The sequence below is a fragment of the Barbatula barbatula genome (assembly GCF_947034865.1).
Source record: "Barbatula barbatula genome assembly, chromosome: 16".
NCBI classification, from domain to species: domain Eukaryota; kingdom Metazoa; phylum Chordata; class Actinopteri; order Cypriniformes; family Nemacheilidae; genus Barbatula; species Barbatula barbatula.
In genome coordinates this window covers 13,770,306-13,786,149 of record NC_136779.1, presented here as the reverse complement: position 1 = coordinate 13,786,149, position 15,844 = coordinate 13,770,306, and the positions used below count along the sequence as shown (strand labels likewise).

Below are 15,844 nucleotides of genomic sequence, written 5' to 3'. Positions count from 1 at the left end.
CCTACATATTTAACATAGCCTAGTCTAAACGCGATAACCATTCCATGCGCTTTATAGAATTACGTAACATTTATATTTTCATTCATTTTTTTGGCAGACGCTTTTATCCAAATTATATTACTATATTATTCATCTCAGTGTCAAAATCTGTCCAAATCCACTTGAATTTTGCATATTTTTAACCGAAACGCATAGGCCATATAGATGATGGAAGAACATGTTTACGTGAGTTTAAGATTAAACATCTGCAGATATTTGACGACATGGATACCAGTTTCACGCAACAGCTTGTACTGTAGATGTCGAATTGCCAATTGTATTTTCAAATTGACAAAGACGTGACATTTTAAATTGAAATTCTTTAGTTCTTTTTATTTTCCGTGCAGTTTTGTACAATGAATATCTTTCATTTCCTCATTTAATGAATGAGTGTTTTCCTTCTGCCCTACTCGATGCGCGCCGACACACGTTGCGCTTCTGCTGTTTGCCACTAGATGTCGTCCTCTTACAATGCAAGCCATGTTGTCCATTAACGGACTGATCGTCCAAACGAGATGCTGATTGTCACCGTTGCACACCGCATTTCCCCCGGGAACAAACAGACCGAGATGTTTACTTTGAGTCCTACTGTTGTTTACGCAGAACCCGCTTTGTGGAACAAGAGCCCTCCGCACAATACTAGCAACAGAGTGGCAAGAATCTAATCGATCCATGACAGTTAAAACCCGTCAAACCATTTATGCGGTGTATTATCGAGCGATAAGATTGCACGTGGGCTTGGTTTACAAGTAAGCATTTATTGTCCCCCCGGGGAAATTGGGTTATCTTTCGTTTAAGAGGGAGGCGGTGACTCAATTGCTGTATTTTGTATAAACGGGGGGCTTGCGTTGTCCACAGAAAACGAGAAGCACTGTTGCAGGAGAATCAACTCGAGGCAAGTAGGAATCCGAGGTGGGAAACACCGGGACCACCCCAGGAGCAGCTTCCTGTTGTTGATGGGAGTTTCCCGCAATACAGTATGAGGGAAACGCTGAAGGATGTCCCGAGAGCCCGTGGCTGGTTGTGTGGGCACTTTATTAAAATAAGTATTTAAGAACCATTTTTTTAATAATTGAGAAGATGCGCATATGCCGAGAAACGTTCTCGTCAGTACTGCATTTCCCATGTTCCTTTGAAGGAAGAGTGGAAGCCCTATAGATGCGCTATGGCTGGATAACCCTCACTAATCACACTGCTGGTTGTCAATGGTGACGAATCTCTCCGTGGAGAAAACGGGCGTGACGTCGCTAGAAGATCCAGCACGTTCCCTGCTATCTGTTGTCACGTAACACCCCTCTGATCCTCCGCTTACTATAATTCGCCGCTTGTGTGTTTGTGGGTGTGTGTGTGGAGGAAGAGGAAGGGTGGAAGGCGGGGGAGGGGTTGTTGAGGGGAGGGGGGGAGGAGGGCACGCCGAGGAGGGAGAGGCAGCCTGAGATGAGCCCGGCTTACAGAGAGCGAGCGCACGGGTAACGGGAGCGCGCCCAAGTCTTTTTACAGTCTATCTTTGACCCTTTGGAGCTAATCGCACTCCTCGAGTTTTGACCCTGAACGCGTGACGGAGCAAGAAGGAGGAGATCCGCGAGGACATCCGCGCGCTGCGCTGTGCCCAGGGCACCGGTGACTCCCACAAGAGGGGCGAGCGATGGGATGGGACGCGAGGGATCGTGGTTGTTTTAGCGAGTGACGGAAGAATGATCGCGTGTCCCGTGTCTTGGAGTGTGTGTGAGATGTCTGAAGAGATGCGCGATGTTCAGTGCCATGTCCAGAACTAGGAGTCTCCGGGGCGCGCATTGAAGACATGGCTCAGGTGAGGGGGTGAATGAGGGCGGGTCGCAAGCAAATGTACACTTGATTTTATTCCCTGGTAGAGATTTACACACGCGTTGGGATGTAAACAAAAATCACAGCAGGTAAATCGTGCCGGGAGGGTGTAACGTTGATATTCGTGGTACTTTATCGGGCTACCGGCAAACCCTGTCGGTGCCCGCGGAGCAACAGTGCGAGAGAGATGGAGAAATCGTTAACGAGGTTCATTATTTGATGAAGCTTCGATCATTGTCGGGAATTTTGTTATGTGTGCATGTTTGTTTTTTAACATACATTTACTATTATGTCATCATGGGTGTACCGGATCGTCCATATATGGATTTTATGTAAATAAATGGAAAACCAGTTCAGGACTGTGGCTGGCAGTCGTAAATAGCATGCGGCCCTCGCACTGCTTTTGTTATTAAAGTAAAAAGGATGCCCTTCATTTCCCAGCAGGCTTTTTCCCCCTAAATCGTGACATTGTCTCTTTAGTCATGGAATTGATGAATAAGCACACCAGCATTGTTTTACAAGAACCTAGTTACAGAAAACTTTCCAAATAAAGTCTTGTCCAGGCATAGCGTAGATGGCAGGAAACATCTTTGCCTCTAAATGTTCTGTGAAAAGCCTGGAGTGAGAATGAGAACAGAGGGTCAAGGATGCGTAGGGAAACTTGGCTGTTTCACTGTGTTCCTGTTATTGGCCTGTGGTGAGAAGAGTGTATTCTTGCCCTTCAGATCACTTTGACAGTTCAGTTTGTGGTGGATTAGGAAGGTTAGAGTGCAGGACTATTGTCAAAATATTGCTTGATGTATGTTAAAGAGTTCATCCTAAATCATCATGGTTTTTTATCCATGCTGTAGAAACACATAAGACATTTACAATGGTGACCATGTGCGGTTTTAAGTAAACAATGAATTATATGTCTTGGATTGTAAGCACACTACATTTATGATTATTTATGTTGACCTTTCTTATTTTTGATCACAGTCCTTATTTATTTACTTGTTTGTAAAAGGGTGGCTTGGACATTCTTTGGGAGATATTTTATGAATGTGCATTCAAGTGAAAGGCAGGGGACTATTTTGGTGGTTCTTTTGAGGTTTGATTGACACAGCTGAACTGAGGTCAGGTCGAGTCAGAAGGTGGACATTCCAAAATATACTGCATGTGGATACATTACAAACTGTCTACGACACAACTAGAGACGTCAATCTAAACCGTTACAATTGATAGTAATTTTTTCTTATATAGTTATATAGATCAATATTATTATATACATTATGAGAGTTTTGGGAATCTGAATAATTATTATTATATTCATTGAAAATTGTCATTATAAGTGCTAAAAACGTTTTATTCAGAATATGTAAATATCCATTATTTCATCTCTGTGTGTCTAAACAAAACTAAAAAAATATTTGTTTTGACATTTTTTGTTGTTGTTACTAAATTACCTAGGAATAGGTTAAATTGCAGGAAAAGGATGTGCATTTCTATAGATTACTCAGTTTAATATGTACTAAAATGTTCCGACATCTGTGGATCATGTAACATATTCTGAATATTCTTAACCAGAATACCGACCTTAATGAGGAAAGGATGTGCCGAAAACGGGGTCCGTAGTGGGATGTTGATGTGGTAAGAGGCAATTGAGGAAATGGGAAATGACAGTGAGGGAACGGGACAGAAACCGAAGCTGAGAGCAGCAGAGAAAAAAGCAAAAGACAGAGTCAATGATCATTCAGAAGCTACAGTATACTTCAACCGAGGCGTCCTGATTATGTGAGCCGTGAGTGTGTGCGTGTAACTCGGTTTCTGTAGATTTACTTTAGCCCTCATTGCCTTCAGGGTTCAGTCTGTGTCTCAGATCCTTCGCTGTGGCAATTAGACTTTTCTGTGTTCCTCCTCCTGTCTGTCACTGCATCTTTCTTTCCATCATGCCCTCTCATCTCTGTCGCCTCGTAATACGTTTCGTCTTCAGTCAAGCTGTGCCTCTCCAGTCTCTCTCAATTTGTCTCTGTCTATCAGATGTGATGTAATGTGATTACTCAAGCAAAAAAATCTCTCTTTTTGTACAGTGTTTCTTGTTCTCTTATATCCAGTTACAGTGTGATTATGGGCGTGTGCTCTATGCATCACATTAATGGATCAGGACCTTCTGTCTCCAAGGTGGATTCTCTCTCATTAGACCTCAGTGCACTCACTTTACAAGCCCCAGTTTTTTTCTACTGGTAGAACTTTATTATAAGAGGTTGAAAGACTCGATTGTCAAAGCTCTATGGAGACAAGGGTTTCTGTGTGATTAGCAAATAGCATCTCGGCAGTCTTTATCTAAATGCTGCTGTGTTAGTCTGAGGTTTAGCCTTTGCCCAATGCCAATACTTGCTTTATTCTTTGTAATCTAGTTTCTTTTATTTTACCCCAGTCATCTGTTTTCTGAAGTTATCATGAGGGCCTTAAAAGTTCTGGACTAGTTATTATGTGGTAACAGAGTTTATTTTACACACACATCCTCTCTCCGTGTCTGACTGACAGAATAAAAACAGCAAGCAGTTCTTGCTCTCCCGCTCTCATACAATTCTATCTGTGATAACCTACAGGAAGGAAATATAATACATAGACCTTCATAATATATCAGTGAAATATCCTTTCCATCATTGAGATTAAAGGGAAACCTTGTTATGTCTTGAAGACTTGGTTAAATCCGCTCAGATTTTTCTCGTAAAGGAAACACTGCAGCAGAGCCATTGAGACAGAGAGAGTTGAGTCAACTCTCATCCAATTATGACAAACTTTGAACCCATTTAAAGACATAAGTCATTTAATTAACGTAACATGAAAGAAATAAAGTATTTCAAGAGAAAAAAGTCTTAAGCTGGAGTTTTACATTATTTTTGTATCATTAGTTAAAACAAAACCAATATCTCCCTCGTAGGAATAACATTTCAAAGGGATACATTCAAACATGTATCATTTATTTACCCTCATGTCGTTCGAATGCTGTATGACTTTCTTTCTACTGTTGATCACAAAATACAATATTTTGAGAATGTTAATGGGGGTCCAGTGTTGTTTGCATATGGGCGTTCTTAAAAATATCTTCTTTTGTGTTCTACAGAAGAAGGAAAGTCATTTAGTTTTGTAAGGACATGAGGGTGAGTAAATCTTAAAGACATTTTCATTTTTGCGTGAACTGTCCCTTTAATCTTCGATTTTTTTCCAAGACATGTTTAATTCTGAGGTCTGTACTGTAAACTGGAGTCAGACTCTGAGATCTTGTGTATCTCAATACTGCACAAAGAGGGTTTGAGAAACACTGTGTTGTGTCCTATTTCAAACTTAAATAGAGAGAGTCATGGATACTATTTATTTCCACCGCACAGAATTGCCTTTGTCAGAATGAATTATATAGAAACATGCTTGAACATCGGTCATTCTGTGGCACAGACTATAGCAGTGTTTATTTAACAAGCTTGGCTTTGTTTTAACAATGAATTCACTGAGCTTTTATTTATTTTCCATTGGACAAAAATACAGTATGTTAGGGCAATCTTACAGTATTTTTAGCTGTCTTATAGTTAGAATTGTATCTTCATACATCTGAATGCAGCCTACAGTGTATTTTTTGTCCACATTATCCTTCGAACAAAATGACATAATTGACTGTTAGGACATACATATATGTTTTTGTTTTCGGACAGAACGTACCAACCCATAGGCATCTGTGCATATCAGAAGACATTTTATACGGCTTCATAATCAAGGCCTCGCCTCTTGGCTCTTAAATAGACATTCCGTCCATGCTGTTATTTATAGTAAATCAATATATAGATGGTATCTATTCTGATTCTCACCCCAGTAATACAACCCTCTCATTCGTAAATATGCTAATAGCTCCACTAAAGAGGCGTATTGGGTATCTCCAGGCAAAACAAATCACCATTTAATGATGCCAGGCTGATGAGAAGAGGTTGTTTCAACATGACATCATCGGCATGCTGCCCCGTGAGCACTTTATGTGTTGCGATGGCGCTCCATCTGTTTGATGTCACCTGAGGCATGATGTGCTGTGAATTTTCCCTCTTTTTGTGCTTATATGTGTTGATATAGGTTACGTTCGAAAATATTTTTCAAATTTTATTGTATATATTTTAGAATTGTAATGATTTATGAGATTGAGATTGCACGCATGATATTTTTGTGGCCTTACATCCGTTCTAGCAGTGTCTGTGGAATTCACAATGGCCATCCATTAAGGTTTGTGTTATAAATAGTGCAGCGAAAGCCTGCACAGAGCGGTGTGGGACGCATGGTGGCTGTTAGATAGCGAAGAGGGCAGGACTTCTTAATTTTGTTTCTGAATTCTTGTCTTGGATAACTTCCAGGCCACTCCTTTCCTTAAAACACTGAAAACAGATTTGATTGGGAAAAGGGGGGTGAGTTGTATCCCCCGTCTACAAATTGGCTATAGCTTATACCATTTAGAATATAATATACAAATACATTTTACGCCTGGCAAGGGCAATTGTTGGTCAAAGCAAACTGAGTATTTTCTTCTAGCCTAGTGGAAACAGGTAAAATCTGACATTGTAGCCCATTCTGTGTATGTTGCCTGAATAAAGGAATCCAACAGAAGACTTTCCTGAAGTTTGACCTGTGAAATGTACAGCAATAGTTTTAATCTCAGACGACTACATGAACAGGGCCTCTGAGAGAACAAAGCAAGCGTTTCCAGGAAGTAAACACGGTCGAGTCAGCTAACCATATTGTGTGTTTATTTTTACCCTTTGCTAGAGTGGAAGGTCTTAGTTGGGCGTGTGCATGTGTGTTTGTGATGAGAGCTGAAAGTAGTGGGGCAGTATGGTTGGGTGGAAAAGGTGGGTGTTTAACAGCAGGGAAACGTGGGCATAGTGAGTGGTACGGGTGTCTTATGGACAGAGGATTAAGTGTAACTCTGGTTTGTGGGGATGCACTAAAAGTGCCTCTCTTCTGCTTGTTATTCTACCTTCATATTTTTATATAATGACGCGCTTTAAACATGTATATTACCATGCATATATCGTCTTACTTTAAATGCACACATTTCTATTAAGATCATATTTGTGATTTTCTTCATCATAAACAAAAGATACATTTTAGTCTTTTCTATAGGTCACCCTGGGCTGAATAGGTCTATAAGTTAAATTATACATTTTATTCAAAGTGAGTTTTGGGTAATGACTAGGTTTCTGTGCATGTAGAAAATAATTAATGACAGATTTTACGTTCTGTATGTACATGTAAGTGCATGACAGTAAACTGAGAGCATTACGGGAACTGTGTCTGCAGAATATGGTATGGTCACGAGTGAACGGTAACAGCTGGAGAGATACGAGAATGAAACAACATCTGATAATATGGTCCTAGTCCGACATTCACAATAAAACAGGAAGTTATTTCATCTAAACTAATTGTTTACCTAAAAAGAAAACAGCAGCAGTACATAGAGAGCGAGATCATCTTTCATTTATGTTACTGTAATGTAAAATGATACAGGAATGTTCAAGGGTCTAGGCAAAGGATTCAGCAGTTTAGAGTTATAATATTCTGCTTCTCACATTGATAATCATCATCATCACATCATCATAATGACTGTGTGGTTGCGTGACCAGATAGACCCCAGTTAAGTGGAAGTACATTCAGTGGTCTGAGAAAGGTCCGCTGATCACACTTGCAAGGCCATGAGGCCACACCCCTTTCTCTTCGAAGAGGAAATGAGAATTGATGTAGGCGTTAACCTGTTCTTTCAAGTTTAACCTGCATACTTCAGGCAATGATTTGACCAAAATACATGCATGGCTCACATTTACACACACACAAACATATTATATATATTATGTATAATTTTCTGTAGTAATTTTTGTGCATTAACAACAAAATATTGTGCACTCTGTTACAGATTTGTTGACTGTTTATTGTTTTAATGCATATAGCTACAATATTCTTTTTTTATGATCCCTCTGTGGTTGTGATAGTTTATGGTTTGCTGGCAGGATTAATGGATTATATATTCCGGGATCTCTAGCACATTGTGGCGACAGATGTACACCCTCTTTCCTGTCCACAGCAGAAATGCAGATGTTTGTCCCATCACACATTTTTCATGTTAGCTTGAGTCTAACAATGGCATTTTTATTTACTTAAACAAGCTTTTAAAATTTGTTTGATATAGGAAGTCATAACTTGTGTTTTATGTAGCATATAGGTCGGATAACAAATCCGGTATAGACAGCAAAGGGATTAGGATTTCATGGAGCAAAAATATTTCCATTAAAACTTTTTTTAAATATCAATGGATGCTGGATTTTGATCAGATGCTTTGTTATATATATTTGTATCTAGGGCTGTAAATATACATTTTATAATCTTTTACCTTTGGGCATTACATATGTATGAGTGTGCATGCATGTAACCACAACCATTTTCTTTGAGCAAACACTGATGTAAATCTTCATGATTGCTTTTTATTAAATGTTTTGACATTGAACGGCTTGTAATACGTTTCTAAAGAAATGTCAGAGAAGCTGTCAATTTTAGATGTTTTCAAATGACAGAATAATGAAGTTTCTTAGTTTCAGTGACCTCTGCCGGTGAAGTAAGGTACTGCTGGAAGATTGAAGCTGACAAATAGTGTTGCGTCATACAGGGTTCACATTGTTGTTTTTATAATATAAAAGAGCTGGAGTTGAATTCAAGTATTTAAAATATAACTTTTGCGTGATCGTAGTTTTTTGTCGCGTTGTTTCACAACGGAGCACGTACACTATTAAATCAGTAAAACACGTGTGTATTCATGTTTGCCCCATTTTTGTCCTCCGTGATGTCCTGCAGTGTTTGTTATGTAATAAATGTGAGCGTGTGAAAGTAAAAATGTGTGTGTGTGCAACCTCTGCCGCCTAAAGGCTAGTCGCTTAATATAAGCATCAAAACAAGGTCTTGCTTCATTGAACAATAGTTTCACACACACACTCATGTGATGCTGCATTCACCATGACAAGCCAACCACACACAGTCATTGACAACATTAATATCGAAATGAGAAAAACACTTCACTCATTGTTGTGAATCAAATAAAACATTAAACTAACATTTAAATGAAATAAAAAAATAACATATAAACTGTGACGGTGTTCTGAAACGACTATTTTGACATTGCAAGTAAGGGTTTGATAACGAAAAAGTGCTAGAGAGAACACAAATATGTCAACGTCACATTAAAATTGTAATTTCCTAAAACTAGACATTTTCTAGACGCTTTATGCTGTTATTATAGTAAACATTGATGGCGCATTGCCTTCACAACAAATAGGCTCCGCCCGCGCGATATATTAGTAGATCATTGGTCGAGAGGTGCTGTTGTGTTTCTTGCAACCACGCCCATCACGCGTGAGCAGAGGGCGGGATGTTTGCGTCCTGCGAGTCAATCTGGACGCCGTGTTCAGTTATGAATAACTTCACTGAAGAAAGCGAATACTGAGTTTCACTCACTGAAACAAACACTGAGAAAAATGACGTGTTATTGTTTTATGTTTTAATTCGTTTTCATTTTGTTTGGAGAAGTCAATGAGTTATCCCGCCTATAGATTTTATTGACCGAACAAAATAGCCCAATGAATGGAGTTGCTTTCTGCCTTGTTGGAATACCCCCAAGTGCACGAACTGATGTAAGTTTAATTTCTTGGCATACTTCATTTATATGTTTACATGCTGTACATGTGTTTTTATATATTTGAAGTTTCTATTTACTTTTAAATGCAAAATACACAGAATAAAATGCATGCGAAACTTGAAAACAGGCTTCCGGAGAGGTACAAATATTTGCTAACATTCTATTGGATGTATAACATCACAGTTACTTGTAAATTGTTTTGACAGTCAGGTGCCAGAAGTTCAACGGGCTTAGACTGGCACACAGATATGTCAAGTGAGCTGAATGAAAAATATGCACCCGACTGGAGTACATTCCAAATGTCAGCCCACATAGACACAGAGAGGGACATTGTGGCTGTCACTCAAGAAAGACCCTACAGAAGGCGGGGGCTCGTGTATCAATACCCATTGTTCTAAACTGTACAGAGACCACTGAAGCTCGCGCTAGTACGGTCCAGCTGCCGATCCTACCCGTAGTGTACTGGAACTCACTGGAACCCCCCCACCCTCACAGGCTTAACCCACTTACTTTCTATGAATGCTTAGCATAAAATGTCAGAGAAATGTGCTCCATTAGCTTTTTGATATTATCATTTGGCCTTTTATTGGATCACACGGGGGAACATAGGAAGCAATAGGAATTTGTTGATTGGAAAGGTTGTCAAAAGGAAAAGTGTACATGTCATATACAGAATTGTGTGCTTTTTTATTTTTGTTGATGAATATTTCTCATGCTTGCCTTATAATGACCCCCTGTCTTACTGAATCCCAGAGATGTACATTTTTTTGTATGTAGGAGTGCTTGAGTGCATCACAATCACAGCTGTATTTACGGTGTAGTCTGAGGTTTCAGACCGTTTTAGAGACTGGTTTAAAAGACCACATATGTGATGTTTGCTGCCACATTTAATAATCCACTAAGGTATTGTTAAAACACACAACACTGGTCTTACATCATTGTCTTAATAATCTAAATATATAGTATGGTCCTAGTGTAGACATCCCATTTGAGTGTTTGCTGCAGAACACTAAAGAACAGAGCTAGTTTGTTTTTGCTGTTTTTGCATTGTTGTTTAAACGTATACGAAATATTTTAATGCATATCTTGGTCTAAGCATTCAGTCAACTTGCTGTTACAGTATAAACTAAAACCAGAAAAATAACATCCTGTGTGTTTGTCTGAATCAGTGGCTTAAATTTGTTCTGAAAAGTGGTGGGGACAGAGATGATAAAAACAATGCTTTAATAGATTGTTTCTGTATTAACTCGTTGGGAATATTTACCATATATAGTGGGCGGTACATCCATTGGCTATACTAAGCTTTTCGACTCCAGCTCTCACAGTACTGTATGTGTTTTCCAAACTGTCATTTGGGGAAGGTGAGTTGGCTGTTGTGGTTCATTACACTTAAAACGTGTATTCCTATGACGAGAAATGTCAATTCTTCAGTGGTTTACATTAGATGCCCAAGCAAGCGCCGCAAGTGCAGATGATCCAAGCACTTCATTCTGCCTGCGTTTTCCACAAGTTTTAGATGTTTACGGCCCCTAAACAATATTCACCTTCCGCAATTTAAAGCTTTAAACTTCCTAGGAATAGAAATAAGCGCTATTATTGATACGGAGCAGTCAAGTTAAACGAAACATGTGACCAGCATGTTCTTGACATACTAATAGCAACTGTGAAAATAATTTACTCAGGAGTTGTTCACAAGGAATGTCTTGGTATCTATAGCACTTACACTTGAAAGTCATAAGCTCCTGAGATAGCATTGTGCTCAGTGCTTTCTCACTTAAGAATCTTGACTGATAACGTCTCTTGCGGTTTTATGAATACTGCATTTTTGGACAAAACGGTTCTTCAGATTATAAACAAGAAAGAGATTATTCTTTAAATAACTTTGACTGAATGGTTCTTTGTGGAACCAAAAATGGTTCTTCTATGTCATCGCTGTATGCCATAGAAGAACCTTTTGTTTTCAAGGTAAAACAAAATTTTACAAATGATTTTTTACATTTCAAGGTAAAACTACAGTGATTAAGTCTTATGAGGAATACATGTCATTTTAAAATATTTTATTTACTGAAATGAAACAATCTTGATGACGTTTGGAGTTTATGTTATTATAGCTCTAAAGCAACACTGAGTTTTAACAACACTCTCCTCAGCACCACTGTCGTATTTTAAAACATTCGTTTGTCCAATTAGTTGCTTAAGTAATGAGAAATTAATTAAGCTTTGATTAAAAAAGGCTGAAACGCTGAAAAGTTCCAGTTTATAATCGTCATTTTGCCGTACCCTTTGGGCTTGAGTTACTAGTAGTTATGTCTTTATACATTATAACTAGCACCCTCAATATTTAACTTGATCCCTGACCCAGCTTTCTGACTTTTTGTGTGTGTGTGAGAGAGAATGAGGATTCTGTGCATCAGAAGCAAAGGACATTTCTTCATCCATGACAAATGTCAGGCTTTGTCCAATTAAAATAATCCTGTACGATCCCAGAGACATGGAATTGGGTGTCGTTGTCCCTGTAGGCAAATGCCCAAAGGCCTTCCAGAACAACTGTGCTGTTCTTCGGGGATTCAAGAATGGCCATTAAGTTGCTGTCAGAGATCAGTATTGACCTTCACAGAGTGACAAGTAAATCCAAGGAAGGATGGAGCAAGGTCTTTTTTCTACTTGAGCCATCTTCTTGTTGACTTATGCATTACGTCCCACTTAAAACAACGTTTCAGACTGGCTCCTTAGTGCATTATTTGAGACATACTTAACCTTTGACCGTTTTGTATAAAGAGAGTTTAAAGGGGCGCCGGAGTACTGATTACCACATAAGAAAGAAAGATCACAGATTAATATCTCAATTGTTTCTCCTCGACAACATTGAGATTAAGTAGAGAAGAATTGGACTGTTGGATGGATCTCCTGCATTTCAGATAAGACCCAGAAAACTCACTAACGTGTCAGTTGGAGTTTAAGATTAGATCTTAAAGGGACAGTTTTCCTATAAAGGGAAATTGTGTGACCTCACCCTCAAGTTGTTCCAAACCTATATATACATCTCTTTATTCTGTTGTACACAAAGATAGATATTCGGAAGAATGTTTAAAATGATCATTTCTGGGACATCATTCACCAATTATTGTATATTTGTTTGTTCTATTGAAATTCAATATTTTGAAGAATTTAAGAAAACAAACGGTAGTTACTGGGCACCCTTGACTGCCATTTTATTTTGCTATTATGGTAGTCAATGAAAAAAGAGGTTAAGTAAATGATGACATTATTGTCATGTAAATGTGCCATATAGCTGGTTCTTGAGCGACACAGAGGCCCCATTTCATTTGATATAGACAAACAAAATAATGAAAGAGAATATGGGGGAAAAGAAAGAATAAGTGGGCTTCTGAAAGAGCCTTGGTCATATCTCAGTGTGGGAGGTAGAAGCCAGGCTTGATCCTGTCTTTGAAATGCACCATTGACAATAAGCCACTGTCCATACCCCGCTGGAGTGAAGTGCGACCCGGTCCTGTCTGACGAGAGCATGAAGGCTTGAGTAGGTTGAAGTTGAAAAGTCAGAAAGAAACAGCTCCACCCCTCTCTCAGAGGTATGATAGCTTCAAGAGGCCTGGTTCGAAGACTGACAGTAGATCTGAAGAGACCAGCTGGAATCAAAGGGACAAAAGAAGGAGCAAGAACAAAATGGAGACATTCTCGACCCAGCTGGGGACTGGGACAAGAATGTGCATGCTATGAAAAATCAGAGGAAGGAGAAATCATGATGATCAAATATGGTTTGATGTTCAATGAGGGGTGAAATGCTCCACATTAGTTGGTAAGAAATGAAAGAGAGGTTGTGATGGATGAAGGAGAGATAACATGAGGCCTGAGGAGCAGTCAACAAAGTCTTGTTGTTGCAAGTTGGCAGTCCCCCCGCTTTCACTTCCATAGAGGTCTGCATGACCAGCTGCTGCTTTGTAACTTAGAATATCATGCTGTGGCTGCCCCCAATCACTTTAAGCTGACCCACCTGAAGAAAAACAGGTCGGCTTATCTGTGCTTGGTTTAGGCTTTTGGTTCTAATGTAGCTGAAGTGCATCATGCGGCCAGAGTGTCTTAGTTGTTGAAATGATGCGTTAATGTTGTTGTTCCAGTCGTTGGCAGATACATGGCTCAAATTTTCAAAAACAATTTCACAGATGCAAGACCAACATCGGTAGTGATGAAAGACAAAAATTAAATGGCACAGATGAATAGTAGCTGAGTAATACACTAATTTATTTGTGCATACATGTGCGTGAAACATAGGGCGAGGGCTGCTTTATGAAAATGTTGCAGGTGGCGCTAAAGAGCCATTTTGCCACACTTCAATCAATAATTTCCTTAAAGGGGTGGTGCAACGGTGTGTCATGCATTCTGACTTATTTACGGTGTTAAACGTCTTGTCTTCTCATGCTTAACATGGTCAACTTGTCAAAAAACGAATTGGACGCATTACGTAGTATTTCTGTACGCGATACACTCCCCTAGTGTTCGTACAGGTTTCGTTTTTTTTTTTAACATGACAAATCCTTACGTAACAACTTTTCTTAGTCCCTTATTGGACAATTCTCCCGTTAAAGCACGCGGTACAATCATGGCGAGTAGGAGAAGGAGCATGCGCACAATCCACTTTCACTTGTGTGCAGGAGAGAGAGAAAGAGAGCACTATGTTCGCGAAGTTCAGCTGTGTTGTTTGTTCGCTGCATTTGTGTGATGAATGTTATATAAACGGTGGATATAACGCTGGATTTGGAGATCGTTTGAAACCGGTCTCAGCGCTCAAAGACTCTAGACCTGAACCGCACGCGGTAAGTGAAACTGTTTTCTTGGCAATGTGTGAGCACGTGCTTTAGTTTGCCCCCTCCCCCCACACACGTCGCATATTTTCTAAAATAGTCGTACAGCTAAATCTGTCTTTTATAAATGTGATCAAACTAAAGACTACGGACATTTGAAGGATGTGATACTGTTCTGTAAGTACTCAAGATTCACATGAGATATACAGAAACTGTCTGAGTTAGGGCCGCTTTAAGCATTGTCGTGTTGAATTAGTTCCGAACTAAGGTTAGTATTCCTTTAGTTCACCCTTTCATTTACTTGCATTTTAGTTTTGTGAAATTTCAACTCAGTTACAGTATGTGTATCAATTTCTCATGTATAACAAACCGTAGCCCTGTTGTCAGTATCACATGACTATTATGTTATTTTCCACACAAATTTCAAGGCACTTGCTCTTCCTTCTCGGTGGAAAATCAGATCTGGCAGCTTCTCTGCTCATGCGGAATGTGACTGGAATGGGAAGAGGCTTGATGGACAGTCAGTGGAAGAGTGGAGTTATTCTTTTCCAGCAAAATATTTGAACTGTGTTGTCATCCATATCATCCTCAGACTCCATTGTGTGGGCTGAAGAGGACAAAGAGTGTGGTTAATTGTTTCTCTAGTCAGCAACATGAGCCCAGTCTGTGGGTTTGGTAAGTTGAAGAATGTAACAACAACACACGACCTGGAGAGAGAGAGATATTGTTAAAATCACATGTTATTTGGCCCTAAAGAGAGAATACATTATGGCAGAATCTGAGCGTTTTTTCTCATTCGCGCCAAAACGTTCTAAGCAAAGTCTGAAACGGTTACAGTTATGTTTCAACGTGAGCCTGGTTCAACACGGCACGATTGCAAACTGTTCTCGGCTGGGAATTTTCTGCACCGTTGTGTAGCCAAACTATACATATGTATGGACAATGTTTTATGGAAAAATCAAGTCCACACACCAGAAGTTTGAAAGTCTGTCAAACTATGAGAAACTGGTGAATCTGTTAGGAGAACACAAGGACTGCTGTGTGTTAGCTGCACAATATGTGTCTGCCTGTCACAACAAAAGAGAAAACAAGGAATCTGGCCTGACCTGATGTTTCCAATATATGTCCATAACATTATTCTGCTACTTACATTTATATTTACAAAATCTCATACCGGCCCATGCCTAATGTGAAGCACTTAAAACAAGAAATAATGGATGAAAGGCAAAAAAATGTACAAGCAGATGCTGTATATAAGCTGATCTTCGCAAAATGTCGGATGATTTTGATATTGAGGAAGACTTGCACTTTCTTGTTCAACAGTACAAACGGAATGCGCATGCGTCCAGGTGCTCTCTTGAATGTTTAATGTCATGGTGGTGAGTAAAAAACCACACAAATTTGATTTTGGGATGAACTTGCCCTTTAAGCGAAGGCGACAATGACCAGCCTCGAAAGGACC

At 39.4% G+C, this 15,844-nt stretch overlaps 1 protein-coding gene across 5 annotated transcripts in view; it reads left to right on the top strand.

Annotated features, from left to right (window-relative positions):
* The first annotated feature begins 1,394 nt into the window (after positions 1-1,394).
* The window catches only part of arhgap23b (Rho GTPase activating protein 23b), a 36,965-nt gene continuing 22,515 nt past the window's right edge, over positions 1,395-15,844 (top strand). For 2 of the 5 annotated variants that reach the window (XM_079477074.1, XM_079477073.1), the window contains exon 1: positions 1,395-1,849. In XM_079477074.1, coding sequence (XP_079333200.1) covers positions 1,841-1,849 — 9 coding nt within the window. In that variant the 5' untranslated portion in view covers positions 1,395-1,840. The remainder of the gene's footprint in view (positions 1,850-15,844) is intronic. The other 3 variants (XR_013787797.1, XM_079477071.1, XM_079477072.1) reach the window with 2 other exon arrangements.